Source organism: Trachemys scripta, chromosome 11 (assembly GCF_013100865.1).
Source record: "Trachemys scripta elegans isolate TJP31775 chromosome 11, CAS_Tse_1.0, whole genome shotgun sequence".
In the NCBI taxonomy this organism is placed as follows: Eukaryota; Metazoa; Chordata; order Testudines; family Emydidae; genus Trachemys; species Trachemys scripta.
The window spans coordinates 29,654,947-29,676,590 of NC_048308.1; the positions used below are offsets into that span (position 1 = coordinate 29,654,947).

General features: G+C 41.6%; 1 protein-coding gene across 10 annotated transcripts in view; it reads left to right on the plus strand.

Annotated features, from left to right (window-relative positions):
* Positions 1-21,644, plus strand: part of PKP4 (plakophilin 4) — a 213,563-nt gene that overhangs the window by 143,184 nt on the left and 48,735 nt on the right. For all 10 annotated transcript variants that reach the window (XM_034786181.1, XM_034786179.1, XM_034786180.1 and 7 more), the window contains 2 exons: positions 645-777; positions 16,231-16,444. In XM_034786181.1, coding sequence (XP_034642072.1) covers positions 645-777; positions 16,231-16,444 — 347 coding nt within the window. The remainder of the gene's footprint in view (positions 1-644; positions 778-16,230; positions 16,445-21,644) is intronic.

Here is a 21,644-nt window from a genome sequence, read left to right on the forward strand (position 1 = left end):
TACAATAAAACTAGTTGTAAGTCCACAGTCCCTAGACAATTCAAGCTGTTACAGCCTTGTGGTACTTTATTTTGATATGGTTGATAATGCCACTCATATCAGTCCTGTTGATAATGCCACTCGTATCCGTTTTTGTCCAAGTGTAATTGACTATAAAACAGTAAAAAATGTGTTAAATGTTCAGAAAAAAATATTCTCTGTATGAATTACACCTGTCCTCCGCTGAATGAAATTTATAAGAGCTAGGTATCTTCATATGGGTCATCCTCTCCCTCACCCCACCCCCCTTTTTAAAGCTAAGGAGGTTTATGTAGATTTCAGTGATTCAGTAAGTAGAGTTAAAGTATATATATTTCACTCTAGCTATACAATCTGTATTCGCAATCTAACTGAAGAAGGCAATATGGACATTTATAATGTTTTTGCTGTGATGCATAAAGAATATAAAGGCTTCTCTACTGATGGGAAAACTGAAAGGTGGAATGGAATAATGAACCATTTTCACACGTTTAGTTTCCTCTTTTACGTTTGATACTACAGGACAGCAAATACTTTAGAAAACTGCTAAGACTCTCCAGTAACTATAGGGAGTAAAACATATGTATAAACTAACATCTTCCCTTGAATTTGTTTATCTAATGAAGGGAGTTTGCATGGCGGGATCCAGAATTGCCTGAAGTCATTCACATGCTTCAGCATCAGTTCCCATCAGTTCAAGCAAATGCAGCAGCCTACCTTCAGCACCTGTGCTTTGGAGATAACAAAGTAAAAATTGAGGTACAGTGTTGATTTTTTTTTCTGTTTCGCGAAGAACTGCAAACAACGAGCAAATACACTTTTCCCTTTTATTTTGATCACAAAAGTGACTGTAACACTTGGATCTAGATCAGTGGTTCTCAAACTTTAGTACTGGTGACCCCTTTCACATAGCAAGCCTCTGAGTGCGACCCTCCCCCTTATAAATTAAAAACACTTTTTTATATATTTAACACCATTATAAATGCTGGAGGCAAAGCAGGGTTTGGGGCTGACACCTCGTGACCCCCCATGTAATAACCTTGCGACCCCCTGAGGGGTCCCAACCCCCAGTTTGAGAACCCCTGGTCTAGATGCTTTTAAGCATGTGTTTGTACTAGAGGCATGTTAATTCTGAGAATTCTAGATATATTAACACTTCTCTCTTACTATCAAGTGAAAACCATTAAAAGTGGGTAATCCAGCAAAATTGTATTACTAGTATTTAACCTGATGTCAAACCTTATATTATTTCTTAAATGTAGGCTTAACAAAATCAGCATTTAAAGAACTACTACTGATAATTAAGGGGTTCCAAAAAAAATTTACATAGGCCTTCCACTCTTTTTAATGCAAACAAAGCAAAAGTTGTGGTGTGCAGTGAAGCACTAATCAAAACAACCTTGAGTATTTATGGAGCTATGGAAAGGTTTCATCAAGTGTGATATGGAGGGCAGTTATAGGTACATGGAAGAACATAGTTAATGTCTAGAATTTATATAAACTTTGTGTATATATAAGGGCTACTGGCCATCATTTTATTCCTTTCATACAGCAGCAATAAAATATCAATTGTTGAAGGAATCTGTTATGTCATACGCATCTCACATGTGCATCTTATTCACCATTCCCCTTATACAGTGTTATTTATTTTAAAATATTTAGGTGAAAAAATGGAGATGGAGCGAATAACCTAACCAGCAAATTATATGGGAGCACAACTGGGATTCCCTTTGTTTTTGTCCTACAGTCTCTTTTAGTAGAGATCCTTGATCTCCCTTCACTCAACAATTTTTAGTGTTTTATTATCAATAATAATACTTCATGTTATGGTGGAGCACTTGCACTCTCATAGTTAAATTTGCTCCTAGTTTTTCATTTTAAGAGATGAAAATGTTCTATATTATCTCTTGTTTGGAGTTAGAAAACCAATTTCAAGTGCTCACTGTTGTTCATGAAATGCTTGCCATTATTTAAAAAAAACAGGTTAGATATTGCTATTTTGAAATACACCGTCCAACAACAAAAAATGTCCAATGGTTTCTTCTGACCCCCTTTGAAAACATACTATGGTAGACCGAGATATGAAATTAAGTGTGTGTGATTCTTCGCAATGACCACTTCGGAAGAATGTTTGATAATAGTTGTAATTGTAGTTGTGTTAATTAATTAATATTGAAAAAGTTACTGTTTTAAATGCTGATATAAGTTATGTTGATACAGTGTTACTAAGGATATAAGGTATGGTAGCATAGGAGCTATGTCCACACAATGACAAAAAGTTCAGAATCATGTGATGTATCAGACATACTGCTTAACAAATCACCAAAGGACTTCAGAAGATGCTGTTGTAACCCATCCTAATACTGTATGGATTTGTCCTTCTGAGGGCTACACCATAAGTAGTAGCTTATGAGTTTGCTCCTCCCTTTATTCTCCTGGATCTAGTACTTCAGTTAAAGCACCAGTAGTTTGTTCTTTCAGATCCAGAGATTCCAGATTCTCTTCAGAGAGATACATGTGTGGAATGAACATCTATGGACACCTGAAGCACCCAGATTGGAGCAGAGTGTAACCCACACTTACACAAAATGTCTTTGATACCCTTAAGTGTCTGCACCATATATACAAGTTTGAGTCTGCTACGGCCTCCAAGTTAACAGACTTTACCTAGTCCTTCAACCAAGGCAGAGGTTCAAAATTTTAGCTTCATGAATCCTAGGTTTAATTCTGTCAGACACACATGAAGATTTGAATTTCTGCAGACTACCCGAAGCTCAGAACAAGCATCATGGGCATGAGGAGTATATAACCCAGGCTGTCACAGAGTGGCTTTTTGTCCCCCTCTCATGGCTAGATGATATGTAATACATCCCTAATCAGATCATCTGCAGGGGACTGAACCATTGACCTGAGGATGTAAAAACCTGATCCTCTACTTTGAGCTAAAGGATGATGGTCATTAGCTCAGACAGTAGCAGATTCATAAGCTTGTTTGAGGTGGAGCCACACTGTTAGCGTGGGTTGATGCAATATTTTCAGTAGAGGTGGTGGTTCGAGGCATTTTGGAATAAGTTATAGTTTACAAAGGCAGAGTACAAAATGGGGTCAGTGTATTAAATACTGACACTACTTCAATCATGTGTTAGCAAAAATGATAATTTTTGTCATTTACTGCTGGCCTTGACTGTCAAAGAAGTGACAACATAGTAGTCAGGCCTGCTGGTGGATTGCAGGTATTCATCCTGCTGCTGCAGTTGCTCCTGCCTTTCTTAAATTTCCAGAAGTTCAGGAGATCTTGTAGCATCTTTCAGGAAGATACAAGATGACTCGCAGAAGATTGCATGGGAGAACATGAGTCTGAGTCTATCTTTCAGGAAGTGAATGATGACACAAATTCACTCACAGAAGTTCTCTGCAGCTGACAGGTTGTTGTTGCTAAAAAATAATGCGGTGATCTTGACAACAGTTGGTTGGGAATTTTACATTAGAATTATTTATTGACAGAAAATGTAGTTTCTGCAAAATGTCAATTTTTCACAGGATAATTTTGATTTTGTGCAAAAAAGGAGGGTGAGGGGTCAGTTCAACTAGTTTGTAGAACTGACCCAAAAAGTTTAGTCTTGAGTACTTTCAACATTAAACTGCATTTCCATGTGATGGTGCAGTGCCTCATGGGAAGTTTTAGTTTACAATGCTTGACGGAATAGGGAAATTAACATAAACAGAAAATTATGTTTAGTCAAAGTCAGGCTTGCACTAGGGACCCAGCCCACCTATCCAAATCCTTGAAAGTGTAGAAATAAACTAAACATCTTCTGCGTTCCTTGCCATGTTCATGTTGCCTCCAACACAATTGCTAATACACTCAACACTCCATGAAGCATTCACCTCCATCTCCAACACATACTGGAAAGCAATAGATACCTCACTTCATCCAATTCACTCTGTCATTAAAAAGCTTAATGACAACCACAGCAATGTTAAAGCAGAATAAATTTCCAAATGAATGGGCTATGTAAACATAAGAATGGCTATACTGGGTCAGACCAAAGGTCCATCTAGCCCAGTATCCTGTCTTCCAACAGTGGCCAGTGACAGTAGAGATATGACATCTGTGACAGTCAGATATGTTGATCTGTTAATATGAGAGAACATGTGGTCACCATCAAGTTTTAATGCAGCAAAGCAAATTGGAGTCTGTTATCAGCAGTGTCATAGGTGATGTGAAGGTGGTAAGGAGTGCAGAAGATATTTGCCTTGACTTCTTATTTTCATGCTTTCAAGGATTTAGGTGGGTGGGATGAGTCCTGATGAAATCTTAGCTGTCACTAAATGTGGTTTGTGTTTGTTAATTTATATAGTGCAGTGGTTCCCAAACTTGTTCTGTCGCTTGTGCAGGGAAAACCCCCGGCGAGCCGGGCCAGTTTGTTTACCTGCCACGTCCGCAGGTTCGGCCGATTGCGGCTCCCAGTGGCCGCGGTTCACTGCTCCAGGCCAATGGGAGCTGCGGGAAGGGCGGCCAGCACATCCCTCGGCGTGCCGCTTCTAGCAGCTCCCATTGGCCTGGAGCAGCGAACTGCGGTCACTGGGAGCCACGATCGGCCAAACCTGCAGACACAGCAGGTAAACAAACCGGCCCGGCCCGCCAGGGGCTTTCCCTGCACAAGTGGCAGAATAAGTTTGGGAATCACTGATATAGCACTTTTCTTCCGATAATCTCATTGTGTCTTTACATTCATTAAAATTATTAGTGAAACAATTAAATTAAGTGACTTACCCAGGCTCATCTAAGCAAGGCTGTGGCAAAGCCTGGAAACAGAACCCAGGAGTACCAAAATGTACACATAAATATCAGCAAGCAACAGTCTTATGTGGCTAAAATACTCCGAAGTGAGAAAAATGTTTGATGACAACGCTTTATTTTTCTTGTATCTGTCAGTAGAGATAAAGATCCAAATCATGGAAGTTGCTAAGCACCTCCTGTGATGTGCTAACTTGTGTGATTTAAGAGCCCTGAACTACTTGTCAATTTCAATACTCCTCAAAGAGTATTGAAAATTACAAGAAGCAGCAGTATTTATTGTACTGTATGAGGTCACAAAATGCTCTTCTTCCTGGACAGCAATTGATTTCACTTGGAGGCTTGTAAATTCCTCTCCTTGTAAACTGGAGTGAATTTTCTGTGTTCTGTACTATTTCCTCCAGGTATTCTACTGTTCTGTGTTTGAGTGTAGGATGGTCTGTTTCATTTAATTTCTTGAGTGTAAAATGGAATTGTGCCTATGGTGATGAGAGAAGGGGCTGGGGGGTATAGGAACTAACACTTTTGATCTATTAGGCTACTGAGAGATTGAGCTGACAGCTGTGTTCCCCAAACAGGGAAACCATAAAATTTCTGAGATTTCTAGAGGTCCTGGGGGCCTTTCAGGGAGAAACAAGTTCTGTCTCTTTCCTACTTGGGAGGTAACAGAGCTAGTGGCTTCCTAGTGAGGGAAGAGAACAGAGACACAGAAGAGCTGTGGAACTTGCCTCCTTGCTGCCCAGAGGAGCTGTTCTCATCCTGATGAATGTGAAGAGACTTTCTTCATTGGTTCCTATTTGGACTGGATTGAAGGAAGTGGAGACTGGTCTTCTTTTGGTACCTGATTTACAGGAGGAGTGGCCCCAAACTTAGGTCAGAGACACCAGTCCTATTACAGTTCCTTTTTAATTTTCTTCATTTATTTAAACTTTTCTGTAATTGTTGTTCCAGTGCAATTTTTCTAATATCAAAAGACTTCATTATATTAGGGAGAAAAATACTTCAAATCTTACTAAGAAATAGTCACACTGTCCTCTTTACAAGACATTTATAATGCTAGAAAAGAGGCTGGGAATAAGGCATACATTTTTTAGCAGTGAGGATAATTAACCATTGGAACACTTTACCAAGGGTTGTGATGGATTCTCCATCACTGACAATATTAAAATTGAGATTGGATATTTTTCTAAAAGACATGCTCTACGAATTATTAGAGGGAAGTTCTGTGGCCTGTGTTATATAGGTGGTCAGACTAGATGATCACAGTGGTTCATTCTGGCCTTGGAATCTATGATTCTTCTTCGAGTGCTTGTTCACGTCCATTCAACATTAGGTGCGCGCGCACGAGCGTCAGAAACTTTTCCCTTTGCGGTACCCGTCAGGCCGGCGGCGCCCCCGCCTGAGCGGCGCCACTGTGCTGTGCATATATATCCCCACTGGCCCGACCCCCTCCAGTTCCTTCTTACCATCTGATGTGGCATTGGAACAACCTCTTGCTCTCGTATGAGAAGCAGTCCCTTAGCTTTAGAGTACTTAATTGCTGTCAGTTCGTTAGCATTCCCTTGTTGTGGACACTTAGCAGATTAGGTGCCTGGAGGCTTCCAGCACCCGCCGCGGGCCCACAGGTTTAAGGCTTGCACCACGTGCCGCAAGCCTATGCTGGTTAGTGACCCCCACGACTCCTGTCTATGGACTCGACGCTCTCCAGCACCCCCCAAAGCCCGGCACGAGGAGAAGGCGAGCCGGTCATCGCCGAAGGCTTCCAGAAGTCACCGGTCCAGGTCACAGGAGCACTGATACCGGTCCCAGTCCCGTGAGCAGCGGTACCAGTCCCGTTCCCGATCGGCAAAAAGCCGCTTGTTGACCTCCTGCTGGCACAGATCGACGGCACCGCCATAGCCTTCACGTTCAGCATCACTGGAGTCCGGCACTGACTCGGGCCAATACAGTTACCTGCACCAGGCAACAGAGAACACCAGGCTGGGTGGCAACCCCAGTGGGGACTGCCAAGGCACTGGCCCTTCTGGACCACTTGGGCCTACCACCAGTGGCAAGGGGCTCCCTCCAGGGCCAGCTACTCGGTGCACAAGTCCCCACACCGACGCTCCTCCGTGCAGGAAGCTACGATGTCCAGACCACCTGCACCTTCACCGAGCAAGAGACCGGAGAGACCAGCACTGAGTCCTGTGCCGCCCCAAGGTCAGCTGTCCCAGCCCAAGCCGGAAGCCCCTCGCGCAGGGGAAGGGGACCAGCACGGGGAAGCTGAGCAGCTGCTGACCTCCTTGTCATCCCCAGATGAAGCGATAGCAGGTACAGCGGTAGCAGGGCCTCTGCCAATATACCACAGAGCCCATCAAGAGCTACTGCATAAGGCTGCTCATAACTTGGGGTTGCAGGCCAAGATGACGGTTGAGCAGGAGGACCCCATGGTGGACATTCTGAGCCCAGAAGGTCCATCCAGAATAGCGCTTCCGCTCATTAAGACCATACAGTCGAACTATAAGACTATATGGCAGACCCCGGTCTCCAGCGCTCCAACAGCCAAAGGTGTGGAGTGCAAGTATTTCACCCCGTCAAAGGGGTACGACTTTTTGTTTTGCCAGCCAATCCCATGTTCCCTGGTAGTCTCGGCGGTAAATGAAAAAGAGCGCCATGGGCAGCAGGCCTTGGCCCCAAAGGCCAAGGAAGCGAAGCACCTGGACCTGTTTGGCAGGAAGGTGTATTCCTCAGGGGGCCTCCAGTTGAGGATTGCTAACCAGCAGGCCATCCTCAACAGGCATAACTTCAACTCCTGGGTGGCAGTGGGGAAGTTTAAGGACAACCTCCCGCAGGGTTCCCAGCAGGAGTTCACGGCACTGGTGGATGAAGGCAAGGCCATAGTGAAGACCTCTCTCCAGGCATCCTTGGATTCGGCAGATGTGGCGGCCAGGACATGCATCTGGAGTGGTCATGCGACGCTCAGCATGGCTACAGGAGTCAGGGCTGCCGCCTGAGGTCCAGAACTCGCTCCAGGACCTCCCCTTCGAAGGGTCTGGGCTCTTTTCGGACCAGACGTACGCAAAACTATATAGCCTCAAGGACTCAAGGGCTATACTCAAGTCGCTGGGTATGCACACCCCAGCGACTCAAAGGAAGCCCTTCAAGCTACAGCCTCCTCCTCAGCGTCACTACCAGCCTCGTCCTAGGCACGAGCCCTACCGCAGGCGAAGCGGGGATAACAGGAGGCGACGTAATAATAACAATAACAATAGCTCCAATAGGCCGGGCCAAAGCCAGGGCCAACATAAGTCCCAGCCAGGCCCTAAACCAGGCTTTTGAAGGTGCGCTCGAGGACAGCGTACCAGACCAATCACCGGATCTGTCCCCTTGTTTCCTGAATCACCTGTCTCGTTTCTCCCGTGTGTAGTCCAGCATTACGTCGGACCGCTGGGTGTTACGCATGGTGCGAAACGGATACATACTGCAGTTCTCCTCCCTGCCCACTCCCCACCCCTGTTCCCCCATCCCTCTTCAGGGACCCCTCTCACAAGCACCTCCTGGAAAAGGAGGTTCGCACGCAATAGAAATGGTACCAAAAGACCTAAAGGGGAAAGGGCTTTACTCCCGATACTTCCTCATTCGCAAGGCCAAAGGAGGCCTTCGACCCTTCTAGACCTACACAGGCTCAACAAGTTCCTGGTCAAGGCCCGGTTCCGCATGGTCTCTCTGGGCACCATCATCCCTTCCCTGGATCCGGGAGACTGGTACCCTGCCCTCGACATGAAGGACGCATACTTTCATATCGCCATCCACCCAGCGCATCGCCGATTCCTGCGTTTCACCGTGAACCAGGAACATTACCAGTTCTCGACTACCTGCAGCCCCACGGGTGTTCACAAAATGCATGGCGGTAGTGGTGGCCTTCTTACGGAGGCAGAGGATTTGAGTTTACCCGTACCTCGATGACTGGTTCCTGGTGGGCCAGTCCAAAGAGGAGGTTCGGTCCCATGTACAGGTGGCCCTGAGACTATTCCACACACTGGGGCTCCTGGTCAACGTCCCCAAATCCACCCTCATTCCAACGCAGAAGGTGGAATTCATAGGGACGGTCCTAGATGCAGTACAGGCAAATGCGAGCCTTCCAGTATCACGATTCCTGGCCATCCAGCAGGCAGTGACCTCCCTGTGCCAATTTCCCATTACGACAGCCAGATGCTCCCTGAGGCTGCTGGGTCACATGGCAGCATGCACGCATGTGGTCAAGCATGCCGGACTAAAACTCAGGACACTCCCCCTGGACTTGGTAGTGACAGCCCCGGGGGACGTGCTAGACTTCTTGCGGTGGTGGCGGTCCCAGACAGTGGTTTGCGAAGGCATCCCCTTTGCCGCACAACAGCCGGACCTGATGCTTGTGATGGACGTGTCAGACCTCAGATGGGGTGCTCACCTAGGAGACCTCAGGACTCAGGTCGGGAGCAGAGCGGTCGCTCCATATCAATGTGAAGTAGCTCAGGGTGGTTCGTTTAGCCTGCCAGACCTTTCATGCCACATTGAGTGATCACAGCGTGACAGTTCTGACGGACAACACGACCGCCATGTTTTATATAAACAAGCAGGGCGGAGCCCATTCCTCACCGCTCTGCCATGAGGCTCTCCTCCTCTGGAACTTTTGCATAGCCCACACCATCCACCTCAAGGCGTCATACCTCCCGGGGGTGCAGAACGAACTGGCGGACCACCTCAGCAGGTCATACCGTATGCACGAATGGATGCTCAGAACGGACATCGTGTTTTCGCTCTTCCACAAGTGGGGGTTTCCCCAGGTAGACCTGTTTGCCACCAAGGACAACGCCCAGTGCCCGCAGTTCTGCTCGTCCAGGGTCGCAGGGGAGGGGAATTGAAATACGCCTTTCCCCCGCTTCCTCTGGTGCACAAAGTCCTGCTCAAAGTGTGCAGGGACAGGGCGGCGGTCATCCTCATTGCCCCACCTGGCCCCGCCAGCATTGGTTCATCACACTCCTGGAGCTGTCGGTGGAAGCCCTGTTAACCCTGCCCCTGCACCTGGACCTCATCACGCAGGACTGAGGGCGGCTCCTCCACCCCGACCTGCAATCACTGCATCTGGCGGCATGGAAGCTCTGTGGCTGAATGCTTTGGAGAGCCAGTGCTCCCTCCCTGTGCAGCAGGTTCTACTTGGTAGTAGGAAGCCCTCTACCAGGGCGACTTACCTGGCCAAGTGGAAGAGGTTCTCGTACTGGTGTGGGCCCCAACAGGTTCAGCCACGCCAGGCTTTGGTGCCGACCATTCTAGAGTATCTGCTGCACCTCAAGGAGCAGGGGCTGGCCCCGGCCTCCATCAGGGTGCATCTGGCAGTCATTTCCGCCTTCCACACGGGATTTTCAGGGGGCTCGGTCAACCAGCAAGCCTGAGAGGACGCGGCAGTTGGCAGGGAGGTCCTCCGATCAATTGTTCCGTGACTCCTACCAACCTCCAAAGGTAAGCTTCTGATTCACCTAATGTAGAATGGACGTGAACAAGCACTCGAAGAAGAAAAAACGTCCATTCCAACACCTGCCCTCCTACCCCTCTGTCGGAGTCGCCAGCAAAAAGGAACTGGAGGGGGTCAGGCCAGCGGGGATATATATGCACGACACAGTGGCGCTGCTCAGGCGGGGGCCCCGCCGGCCCAACGGGAGCCACTAAGGGGAAAGTTTCCGACGCTCATGCATGCAGCGGGCGCACACCTAATGTGGAATGGACGTGAACAACACATCTCGAAGAACAACAGTTACGAAAAGGTAGGTAACCATTTTATCTATTTGCCCCACACGTGTAAAGAAACTGGCACAGACTCCTGCACCTGTGTTTCATCACATTTGCATCTGTATTGTGTTGGATTCCTATTTCACAAGGATTAAGTATAAATACTAATTTATAGGAAAGACAGCTCAAAATTCTCTATAGCATATCTGTCTGAAAACAGCAAATAAACTTTAATAAAATTTACATTGCAGTTCAAAGGCTCAGTCCTGTTCTCCATGTAGTCAATGGGAGTTTTACCATTTACTTGAAAAATGGGTGTGGGATGAGGCTGAATTAATCTTTTGTTGGGGTTTTGGACCCACTTCCTCTGGCTGTGTCCAATTATTAGAAATTTGTGGGCATAAAATAATAATTGTTGTGGGGTTTTTTTTACTAGATTTATAATTACAAGGACTTAGATTGTGGATTTACCACTAGCTCCGAGGAAATGAGAGCGCATAGGTGCGCTGTCCCAGGAGCAGACTAGGGACTGAATTGTGACTGAGTTGCAATTCAATCCCTAATTTCATACACCTTGCTCTGGAGGTCCAGGTGAAGTAATCTGCAGCAATTTATTGTCTGTCACAGATTATACTGGTTCGGTCATACTGGATGGTGGGGGCGGGGGAGGTGCAGAGTCAAGGTCTCGACCTCCTGAGGGTCAGTAGGAGGCCCAGAGAAGTTGTGCTCCAGTCCTATGATGTAACCAACAATGCAATTAGCCATGGTAGGGAAATATGGAGTACCTTGCTCCCCAGCACAATCCTGTTGCACTAGTAATAGTAACAATGTTGACCTTAGGTAGTGGGTGAAGGTAATGCTTTCTTAATAGGTTTCAGAAGTGTAGTTTGTAGTTGAATTCTATATTTTGGCTTATGGCTCTTGGATACACCGCTAAAATATATTTTTATTTTACTTTTACTTTTTAAAATCTTGGGAGTGTTTCTGTGCTAAGGTTTGTGGTGGCAGTGTGAAGTAGAGAGGTTTATAGACAATCTGACTCCCTTTTGTGAGACTGCTTCATATGAGGTGCAGGACTACATATTTAAGAATTTCTGGGATAGTGTTTATCTGAAATCACTGATCTGTATGAAGTCTTTGTTTTCGTTACATGGTGCTTCAATTTTGTCTTTATTGGGTTATGTTTAAATTATAAAAAGTAGCCTTTTTAATGTTTGTTTTTTGTTTCTCCTATTTTAAATGCATATATAATTAAGATATTTTTTAATGGAGAGGAAAAAAGTTACATTGAACTTGAATTTAGTATCAATTCACATATACATATTAGCTGAGTTCTTGCTTATTTATTTCATTCTAGTTAGTTAGCACTGAATATTTGGGGTATGTATATTTTTACCTTTATACAGTAACCAAGTCAGTAGTATTATATATGTATTAAAGCCACACTTTGTACACATAGGGCCTGCTCCATGATTTTTTGGCCTGAGAGACTGAATTTGTTAGGTCATCCTATCCAAGAGAAAAGGACAAATATTTGTCCCCTTCATGAAAAGGCAAAAATACCCCAGTCCTTCCAGATCCATGTTGTGGGTTTGTAGAACTACTCTGAGAAAGGAAAAATCTCACAAATGAGATTGACATACTGGATCCATCATTCCTTTCCCTTCAGTCTCCTAAGGACTAAGCAGCCCTTAGGAATTTCTGTAACACTAGAGCTGAAATAACTTGTTTGTGCCAGTCTCCAGTAGGAGAGAGAACTGTTCTCAAATCTTTCAGAAGAGACTACTTCAATGAGGCCTTTATCAATTCTTCCCTGACTGGCTAACATTGAATCAGCCAAGGAGAAATTGCCCCTTAAATTAGGGTGCTGGATGGAGATTTACTCAACTTGAGGAGGCTTGATGGAGTCGGTGACTCCTGGGAAGGAGCTATGAATGAGGAGAATGCCCCCTTCAATTCAGAGATAAGCAGCCAAGAGGCTGTTTTGGATTGGAGATGGCCCATAATTACTTCACCACACAAATCAGTAAAGCCTTATCTAATGAAAGCCTTAACTTTGAATTTTTCATTATTTAGATTCATTATTTTATCACTATTCTAAGGATCAGATTAATTTACTAGACTATCAAGGGTATTAAAAGCCTTGCAAAATGAACTAAAATGCTTGCATTGCTGAAACATATGAAGGTATGCAAATTACTTATCTACAATGAACCAATCTTTACTATTTAAATTGCCTATGAAACTAAACAGAATGATTAAGCAGTGAACATATTTAAAGAACATCTATCAACAACTTGCAGTTTTCCTTGAATACTTTAAATTACTGGTACATCATTTCATGAACTGTCATTTTGCATGAGTTCTTTTGTTTTTTTTTTCATTTAGAAAGGAAGTGCCCATTGGTATTAATGACAGTTGTTATAGTTTTGTTTAGATAATTCTTTGAATAGATGGATGGTCATTCAGTGAAAAGGTCTTGTGAATGGATTTCTGATTCAGATTTCATTTTATATTAAATACCCAAAACAGCATTCAATCAAGTTATGACTAAGGCATGGAAGTGGACGTAAAACGATCACTTTTTACTTAACTCACTTTGATGTGTCTAGATGTCATTGAAATCTCATGTGGTATTTTGTTACTACATGAGCTGTATTGTTGGAGGCACAATAGGGAGATTTAAGAATGGAAAAAAAGATAATCTTTGCTCTGAATGTTCTTGCCTTACTTGGATGGAGCTAAAACTATTATGTTTTGTAATATTGCTCTTTGCATCAAAAGGAGCGGGAGTAAAAATGACTTGTAATGGATACCAAATAAATAGATAATTTGAGTATTGACAGTGTGCCTGGTGCAGTACAGAATTTCGAAGAGACAAGGTTCCAGCAACAGGAATCTTATCATATAAATAAGCACTGATTCAATCTTAATTTTTTTTTAATGGGAGGAGGGATAGCTCAGTGGTTTGAGCATTGGCCTGCTAAACCCAGGGTTGTGAGTTCAATCCTTGAGGGGGGCACTTAAGGATCTGGGGCAAAATCAGTATTTGGTTCTGCTAGTGAAGGCAGGGGGCTGGACTCAATGACCTTTCAAGGTCCCTTCCAGTTCTAGGAGATAGGATATCTCCATTAATTTATTTAAAAAGGTTCCAGCAACAGGAATCTTATCATATAAATAAGCACTGATTCAATCTGTTGTATACTCTAGATACAGTATTAGAGATTGCTGACATAGTAATGACTTCATATAATAGATTAATACCTCATCAATGTTTTTTCAGTTTCATAATTAGTGTCACTATATGCAAGTGTGATACATAGTGCCAATTTGCAGTGTAGTTCTATATTGTGTTGTGGAAGTACAAACAAGTGTATACCAGACTGTCAATTGCTCTATAATCCCAACTATAGTAAACTAGATTACAGTAAGGATTGAATGACTTTAGGGTTTTATTTAAAAAAAAACAGACTTTTTGTTAAACAGATGAATAAAAAAAAGTCCAAATTCACCAGCCGATCATGTATTTTTTTTTGTCTACATAAGAAGAGTTGATCTGATCAGTTACAAAATTTGAATTATATTACTGATGGTTTTGCATTTCAAAATTCCTTCTAAACCTTTTCTGCTTATTTTAGGGGTAGGGATGTGTGCATGTGTATGTATGTGTGTGTGTGTGTGTATATATATATATTTAAGATGGAATATATATATATGAAGGCACCTATCATCTTGCAATCTAAGCACCACCCTTAGATAATTTGACATATTAGATTCCATCTTAAAAATTTCCATTTGATAGATTTGGCTAGATCCTAATACTGTGTATTTTTCAGAATTGTGTTATTCTCTTGGGATAAATCGACATACTAAAACTTTTCATTAAATTTTCAATCTTCTTTGAGTGTTTGTCCCTATGTGGAGTGCACTTTATATGTAGTGCATTTTAGGTAGCTCATGTGCTCCATGCACTCAGTTCTGGAGAATTCTTCCTAGCAGTATCTGTTTGGATCACACATGCACCCCTGCTCTCCTTGTGCTATGCACTGTGGGCATAGAGGGGCTGCTGCACTGTCGCCATCTCAGTTCTTTGTCACCACTTGTGGTCTGGGATGGAGCCTCAGTGCTCACCCGGAACTCTTCAGCCTTTTTCCTGTAAATAGTTAGGAATAGTTAATTTATAGTTTAGTTAGTTTAGATTAGTATATTTTGGGGTGTGATGCTCTCACTGAAACTCCCCCCTGTGTATGCTAGTGATCCCTGCTCACACTCCACACACTCCCTGTGTTCCACCTGGGGGAAGCCCATATTCCTTCCAGGTTCAATATTTGTAAGTCATTTCTGTGGATGACCAAGCAGCTGAGGGAGGTCTGCCTGGGATGCCAGCTGGTACGAGTCATACTCTCTGGGTGAAGCTTACCCACCATGTGCAGATGACTCAATGCCTTCCAGGACCTGGTTAAATCTGTGGTGGAGACCCTTCATATTCCTCTGGAAGATATCCAGGAGGCTCCATATAGATTGCTGAACATTCTGCACAGCACAGGCCCAAGCGGGTGGCACTGCCAATTAGCAAGGTCATCCTTGAATCAGCCAGCTCACTCTGGCAGATGCTGGCCACCATAGCTCTGGGGTTCAAATGAACAGAGAAGAGTTATTTTGTGCTCATTAAGTGATCAGGATTCATTTTCTTTCACCTGGCCCTTGACTCACTGGTGATGAGTGACAGGCCAGTATAGCTAATGAGAAGGAGGCTAAAAGAATAGACTTCTTTGGCAGGAAAGAGCGCTCTCTGGCCTCCCTCTGGTTCTGGCTTTCAATCTGCCAGGCACTGCTGATCATGTACGACTTTATGAATTTGGTCAGCCTATTATAGATGGTAAAGAAAGTACCTCAGGACAGTTGGAGCAGTTTCAGGTCCTAATTGATGAGGGAAAGCTTCAATAGAGAAAATAGGCTAGTCAGTTTCATTTTTGCTCCTTGTAGATTTCATTTTCTGGTTCTCATATGCTAATACAATGCTGCAATATTTGCGTTGCAAACAGTGCTGAGGGATTTTTAAAGATTGCTTTAATTAGAATTTATTATTTATTATGTAAACAATGCTATTAATCTTGTTTTGAGCCAGATTTAACCCTAAGTTTTCCCTTTTGTTTTTCTTTAAGTAACATGTATGAAGGTTTTCCTACGATAGTTATTATTTTATGTAGTTGTTTATTTAATACATTTTTGTAAACTAAATCTTGCTCCTAAAAAGGGACCTTCTGTATGCCAAAACTCTCATTTAAATGAAGTTATATAGCTGGTATTAAAACGCTATAATTTAGCTTCTCTAGCATTACTGTGGTACTCTTGGAATTCCTTATAGAGGTATTCTTAGATGTGGAATGTACTGTGGTATGGATTGTAACTTGCAAACAGTATGTAAAGATTTCAATAATGATTGCTTTATAAATATCTAAAAATAGTTGTGTATAATGGAAGTGCCAGTAAACACTTAGCTGTGCAATAAAATATGAGTGTTATATTGATAAGTCCCCATGTACAACAACATTTCTTCTTGGACTAGAAAGAGAATTTTTATTTTCTTTATACTTTTTTTCATTTTATGCACAAAATGAAACTTATTTAACTATTAATTTGAACTAATATTGAGTATTATTTTCTAGGTATGTAGGTTAGGAGGAATCAAGCATCTGGTTGACCTTTTGGATCACAGAGTCCTTGAAGTTCAGAAGAACGCTTGTGGCGCACTGAGAAACCTTGTTTATGGAAAGTCTACTGATGAAAATAAAATAGCAATGAAGAATGTTGGTGGGATACCTGCCCTTTTGAGGTTGTTAAGAAAATCTATTGATGCAGAAATAAGAGAGCTCGTAACAGGTATGTTTTGGAAAGGAAATAGCATGTGGTGAAGTAAATTATATTTCTCTGTGGCAGTTGACGCTAAATTATTTGGCTGGAAAATGCATGCTAACATTGCAGGATATCCATTAGAATTTTCTTTGTGCATTACTAATTTGGTCAATATATAAATCTAGATCATTTGATTGTGATTATTGTCACTTAAATATGAGTTGTATATACCCACAGATACATTGTGAGAAATGTAGAATAACTAAACATCCAATTTAGGGATACATTTGATCTACAGATGCAGTCCTTGATTCCTGCATGTGAATGTTGTTGTATTAAGCTCTATTATTGATCTTGTTACATTTTTAGGATTCTACTGACAACTATTTTAAACTTGATCTTGTAGAATTCCAAAAATGGACCCAGAAGTAAGCATGTATTTTGGTATTCTGGTTCCTTGTTTTACGTAGTGTTAGATATTTTGAATTATTTAGTTTTTTTAGTTATATAGCACTTCCTTGCTGATGTTTATTGTTGTCAGTACCACAGTAGTTTATATTTTATACTTAAAGATAATCTTATAGAAATATGATAATTGTATTGGTAGATACTTGAATATATGTAGAGGCATACTATTATAGACATTTGTTTCTGTGATTAAATGCAATTTGAAATACACTAAACAGCTGTAAGTGTTAAAATGTGTTCAACACGTATAACACTTACACAGCATTAGCATTCACAATGTGTGAAACAAACATAAAACATTCAGCAAAATTATGCGAAAGGTTGTTGAAATGTTACCTTAACCAACAGCTAAGGTAAATTATTTAACTGTTTGACTATGGTGTATGTACTGTAGCTCTAGAATCTCAGCTACAGATGTTCCAACTTTTGCCAATTACATCTGGAAATGTATTATGCTTATCAGTATGCCAATGCACTTCTAAATATATCATAATAAGCATCAGTTGTTTTGGAGCAATTAAACAATGAAAATTTAAACTATCTTGCATCTAGTTTAAAAAAATCAACTTCCATTGTCTAAAATAGAACACATTTGTCTAAATCATCACTCGATTCATAAATCTAGAAGCATTTAATTGCCTGAAATCTAGTCGCTTAGATGTGTATTTCTATGACTCAGCTTAAAAATGTAGTTGTCCAGTATGCATCAGAGGGCTCTTGGCCTTTTGTGTAACCATACAATCAATCAAATCAGAATGCGAAGCTAAATTTTCGACTGCATATCTCTTTTGTAATATGTAATACTGTCATGGAAAAAGATGTTCTGGGAAATTGCTTGATGTATGACAAAATGTTCCATTTGCAATCTAGTGAAGTGATTTTAAAAATGGTATGTTCCTACAAATATCCATTTCATTATATGCACTAAATGGAAAGTAAGTACACCTGGCTGTACATTTAATAAATCACAGTATCTTGAGGTCACATCATACAAAGGAGCTCCATTTTTATCAGCACAAATTGCCGAGTAAAAAGTAAACAGACACAATTTATTACGGAATGTAAAGATGAGTTACATGCTGATATTATGGAGTTAAAGACCTTATAAGAGCATAAGAAAGCCAAAGAGGTTTCACTTTCCTTTAACTGTTTTGTTTCAGCAACATTAGATAGCCCTTCTTTTTCTATGTAATTTTTTTGTCCATTTAAAATGTTAATGTTCAATTTAAAATACTTGCAAAATACAGTAATAACTTGATAGGGCATCATGTTAACTGGTAATGAAAATATCCTAAGCTATAGAAACTCATTATCCTTCAGACTTCGGAGTTTTTTCTATCAGGGATATGGTTATTTCCTTATAAAGAGGAGACAGTCATGTTATTTAATGATTCTTAAGCTAAAATGAGTCTAGCTTGTGTGTCATGTTGTACCAGATATGGGCTGGATACATCTGAATTGCAAAGTTAAGGCTGGTTTCAGATTTTCAGTCATAGATGGAATTCAGTCTTTTTATATTGTATGAAGAATACACTATAATCTTTCACAAAATTACAGCACGTAATTTGTGAGTAAAAGTAGAATTTTCAAATAAATCTATTCATTTCCATTTTAATTAATTTCAACTGGATGCTTTAAGAAAGGTGATCTTGAGTCTCATAGATTCTTCAGGCTCCTTTTTAACAAAAAACTACAAGTGACATTTTCAAAAGTGCTGAGTGTTGGGCTAATTCTGCCCCTCTGGAAGTTAATGGCATTGACTTCAGTTAGAGCAGAGTTATATCAATGCTAAACACTTTTGAAAACCCCACCATATAGACTGTAGAAGGTTAGAGATTTTTTAAGACATTTTGAAAAGTATCAGTATATTTAAAAAAAAAATTTAAAGCATTCAAGCAAAAATATCCAATAATTTCAATTATTTGGTTAACAGTTGCAAAACCTAGAAATACAGAGCTATGGATGGCAAACCACACCCTAGCAGTGCCTCATAAATCTATTCTTACCTAGACATAGCATAATAAATGTTGAAAAATGTCTGTAGTACAGGTCTACACCACAGGGTAACACTATGGTCTCTCTCAAATTTCAGATAAATCCCAGCATTGTTAATTAGTGCTTCAAAGTGTTCATCACATTTCCTTCATTCTGTAATGAAGAACAAGTGTGCATTTTTTCATAAAAGGGTTTTCATGGTTTTTTTCCATCAAATAAATTATGTCTGTCTCATTAGCAATCTCTCAGTACTAATTACGTTAGGAATCCTAAAAAAGGGAACAATCACCACTGGTTTACTGTCTTTAACTACAGCACATATGTTCTAGCATAATGGGTTATGAAATCCTACCCTCCACTGTCATTTCTTATTGTATGGGATGGATGCAACTTTTCTTATTATTCCAGCTAAACTAAGAATTATGTAGAATGAATGTTTTTTATCTGTTTGGATTTCTTTTTCTTCACGCGGAGGTATTGGCTTATGATTTTTGGCACGCTAATAAAGGCAAGCTCTTGACTGTGCAAATAGTTTCTAGAACATACCCAACATTTTTAAAATCTGAATTCTAGAAACTTGAAATTTCAGGGAAAGAGAAAAAAAAAATTTCTCTCAGGAAAACAACCTGATTTGGGGAGAAATTGCTAATGCTGAATAACTGGAACCTGCCATTATTTAAAAACTAAATGATATAATAAAGTGATTGAAAAGGCAAAATAATATGGAGATAGAAACCATATCCAGAACTAAATATAGAATCTGCATTTGGGTTGCTGTGTAAGGATCCTACGAGTTCCAAAATAGCCCATTATTCATATTAGTGCAAAGAGTTGTTTATGAAAATTTTATGAGTTATGTTTGAAGCACACATTGCACAGTAATATTCCTAAAATAGTTCCTAATCATTCCTAAGATATCAATTAATCAAAACAATTATTTTACTGAAACAAATATCTGAGGTGAGATTTTCTGCAGAATGCTTAAAATTGAGGAGCATTGCAGGAGATCATTCAGACATTATCATCTGTTCTCTAAGATGCAAAAATTATTTCAAAATTAATTTTAAAAGTCTCCTTTTTTGTTAAACTAGGTAACCTTACAGAAGGTTTGGCATAAAACTGGGTATAGAAACTTAGCCTAATTGCATGTTCATACAAAGGAATTTTACTGTGTTAGAGAAAGTTAAGACACTCAGGTTTTTGGCAGTATTGTTAAGTTTTCTGTTATCAGCCTTTCTAAAGGTTTTTGTTGGAGGTCTGGAACTTTGCTGTATCCGTATTAACTTAACTGTTTTGTCCATCTATGTTCAAATAATTGTTAGGAATCATGGGCATACTGAAAGAGTAAAACCTAGTAATAAATATGCATATTCTGTGTCCCATTAATATATCTCTGTGATGGGGTGTACCAGGCCATCATAGCCTCCTGCTGGAGACTCTCCTGGTCCTACCACACCCTACCTCAGGAAAGGAGCGCTGAAGGTAAGTCCTCGAGGCCTGCCTAGAGAGGCAGCATAGATGCAGCCAATCAGGGCCCAGCAGGCTCTGCTAGAAGGAGCTGCAGGGCCTGAGAAGCTCAGGGGTGCTTGTTGCTGGTCACAAGAGCTCAGGAAGAAAACGAGAAAACAGGTTCTGGAGGTACTTGCATGCAGGGAGGAGGAAGAGGATTTGAGAACTTCAGACCTGAAGTCAGGGTGAAGAGAAAGGAGTCACCTGGGAAAAGGCCCAGGGAACAGCAGCAGCAAACTGAAGGAAGCAGTACATGGCTGCTGTGTGCAAGGTCCCTGGGCTGGGACTCGGGGCAGGGGCTGGGCCCAGGGACCCCCACCAGCCTATGAGCAAAGTGGTCTAAGGCCTGGGAAGGACAAGCTCTGTTGGAAAACCGAAGTGAAAGGCAGGACTTAAAGGAGCCCAGAGATGGGGTGAAGGCCCTGGTGACGGCAGACAGTGTGTCGAACTCTTTGCTACCCCGGAAGGAGTTCATCCGTTTTAGACTGCATGACTTGGCTGGAGGGCTGAGCCACTGAAGACCCATCTAGTAAGGTCAACAACCTACGGGCAGCGCCTGGCACAGGAGAACTTGCAGCATCACACCCAGCTAACAGGAGACACTTACAAGAGGCAAGTGTCCCTGTCACAATCTCCCCATAAAGAATGAAACAATTCAAGAATATCAGCCCTTTCTTGAGCCTTCAAAATGGGACAAAACCATAACCACTGCATATGATTTAAATACCCTATGGTGGAAAAATTAGTAACATCATTTACCTAAACTACAACAGTAATTCAGAACTAGTTATGAGCACTATGATTTTCAAGGTGTATTTCATTTATAATGCATCCTTTTAATGCTGTTACAAAAGCTAGAGCAAGAAGAATTAGTATGCGCATAGGAGCGGTTATTGACTCTAATCAATCTATACCGTCTCTGGGTTTCATTTTTAAGCATCAACAGTTAATAAAAAACAAAATAAAGTGAAGTTTGCAAACAATTAAATGACAGGTTTCAGAGTAGCAGCCGTGTTAGTCTGTATCCGCAAAAAGAAGAACAGGAGTACTTGTGGCACCTTAGAGACTAACAAATTTATTAGAGCATAAGCTTTCGTGGACTACAGCCCACTTCTTCGGATGCATCCGAAGAAGTGGGCATATTGAGGAGATATATATACACACATACAGAGAGCATAAACAGGTGGGAGTTGTCTTACCAACTCTGAGAGGCCAATTAATTAAGAGAAAAAAAACTTTTGAAGTGATAATCAAG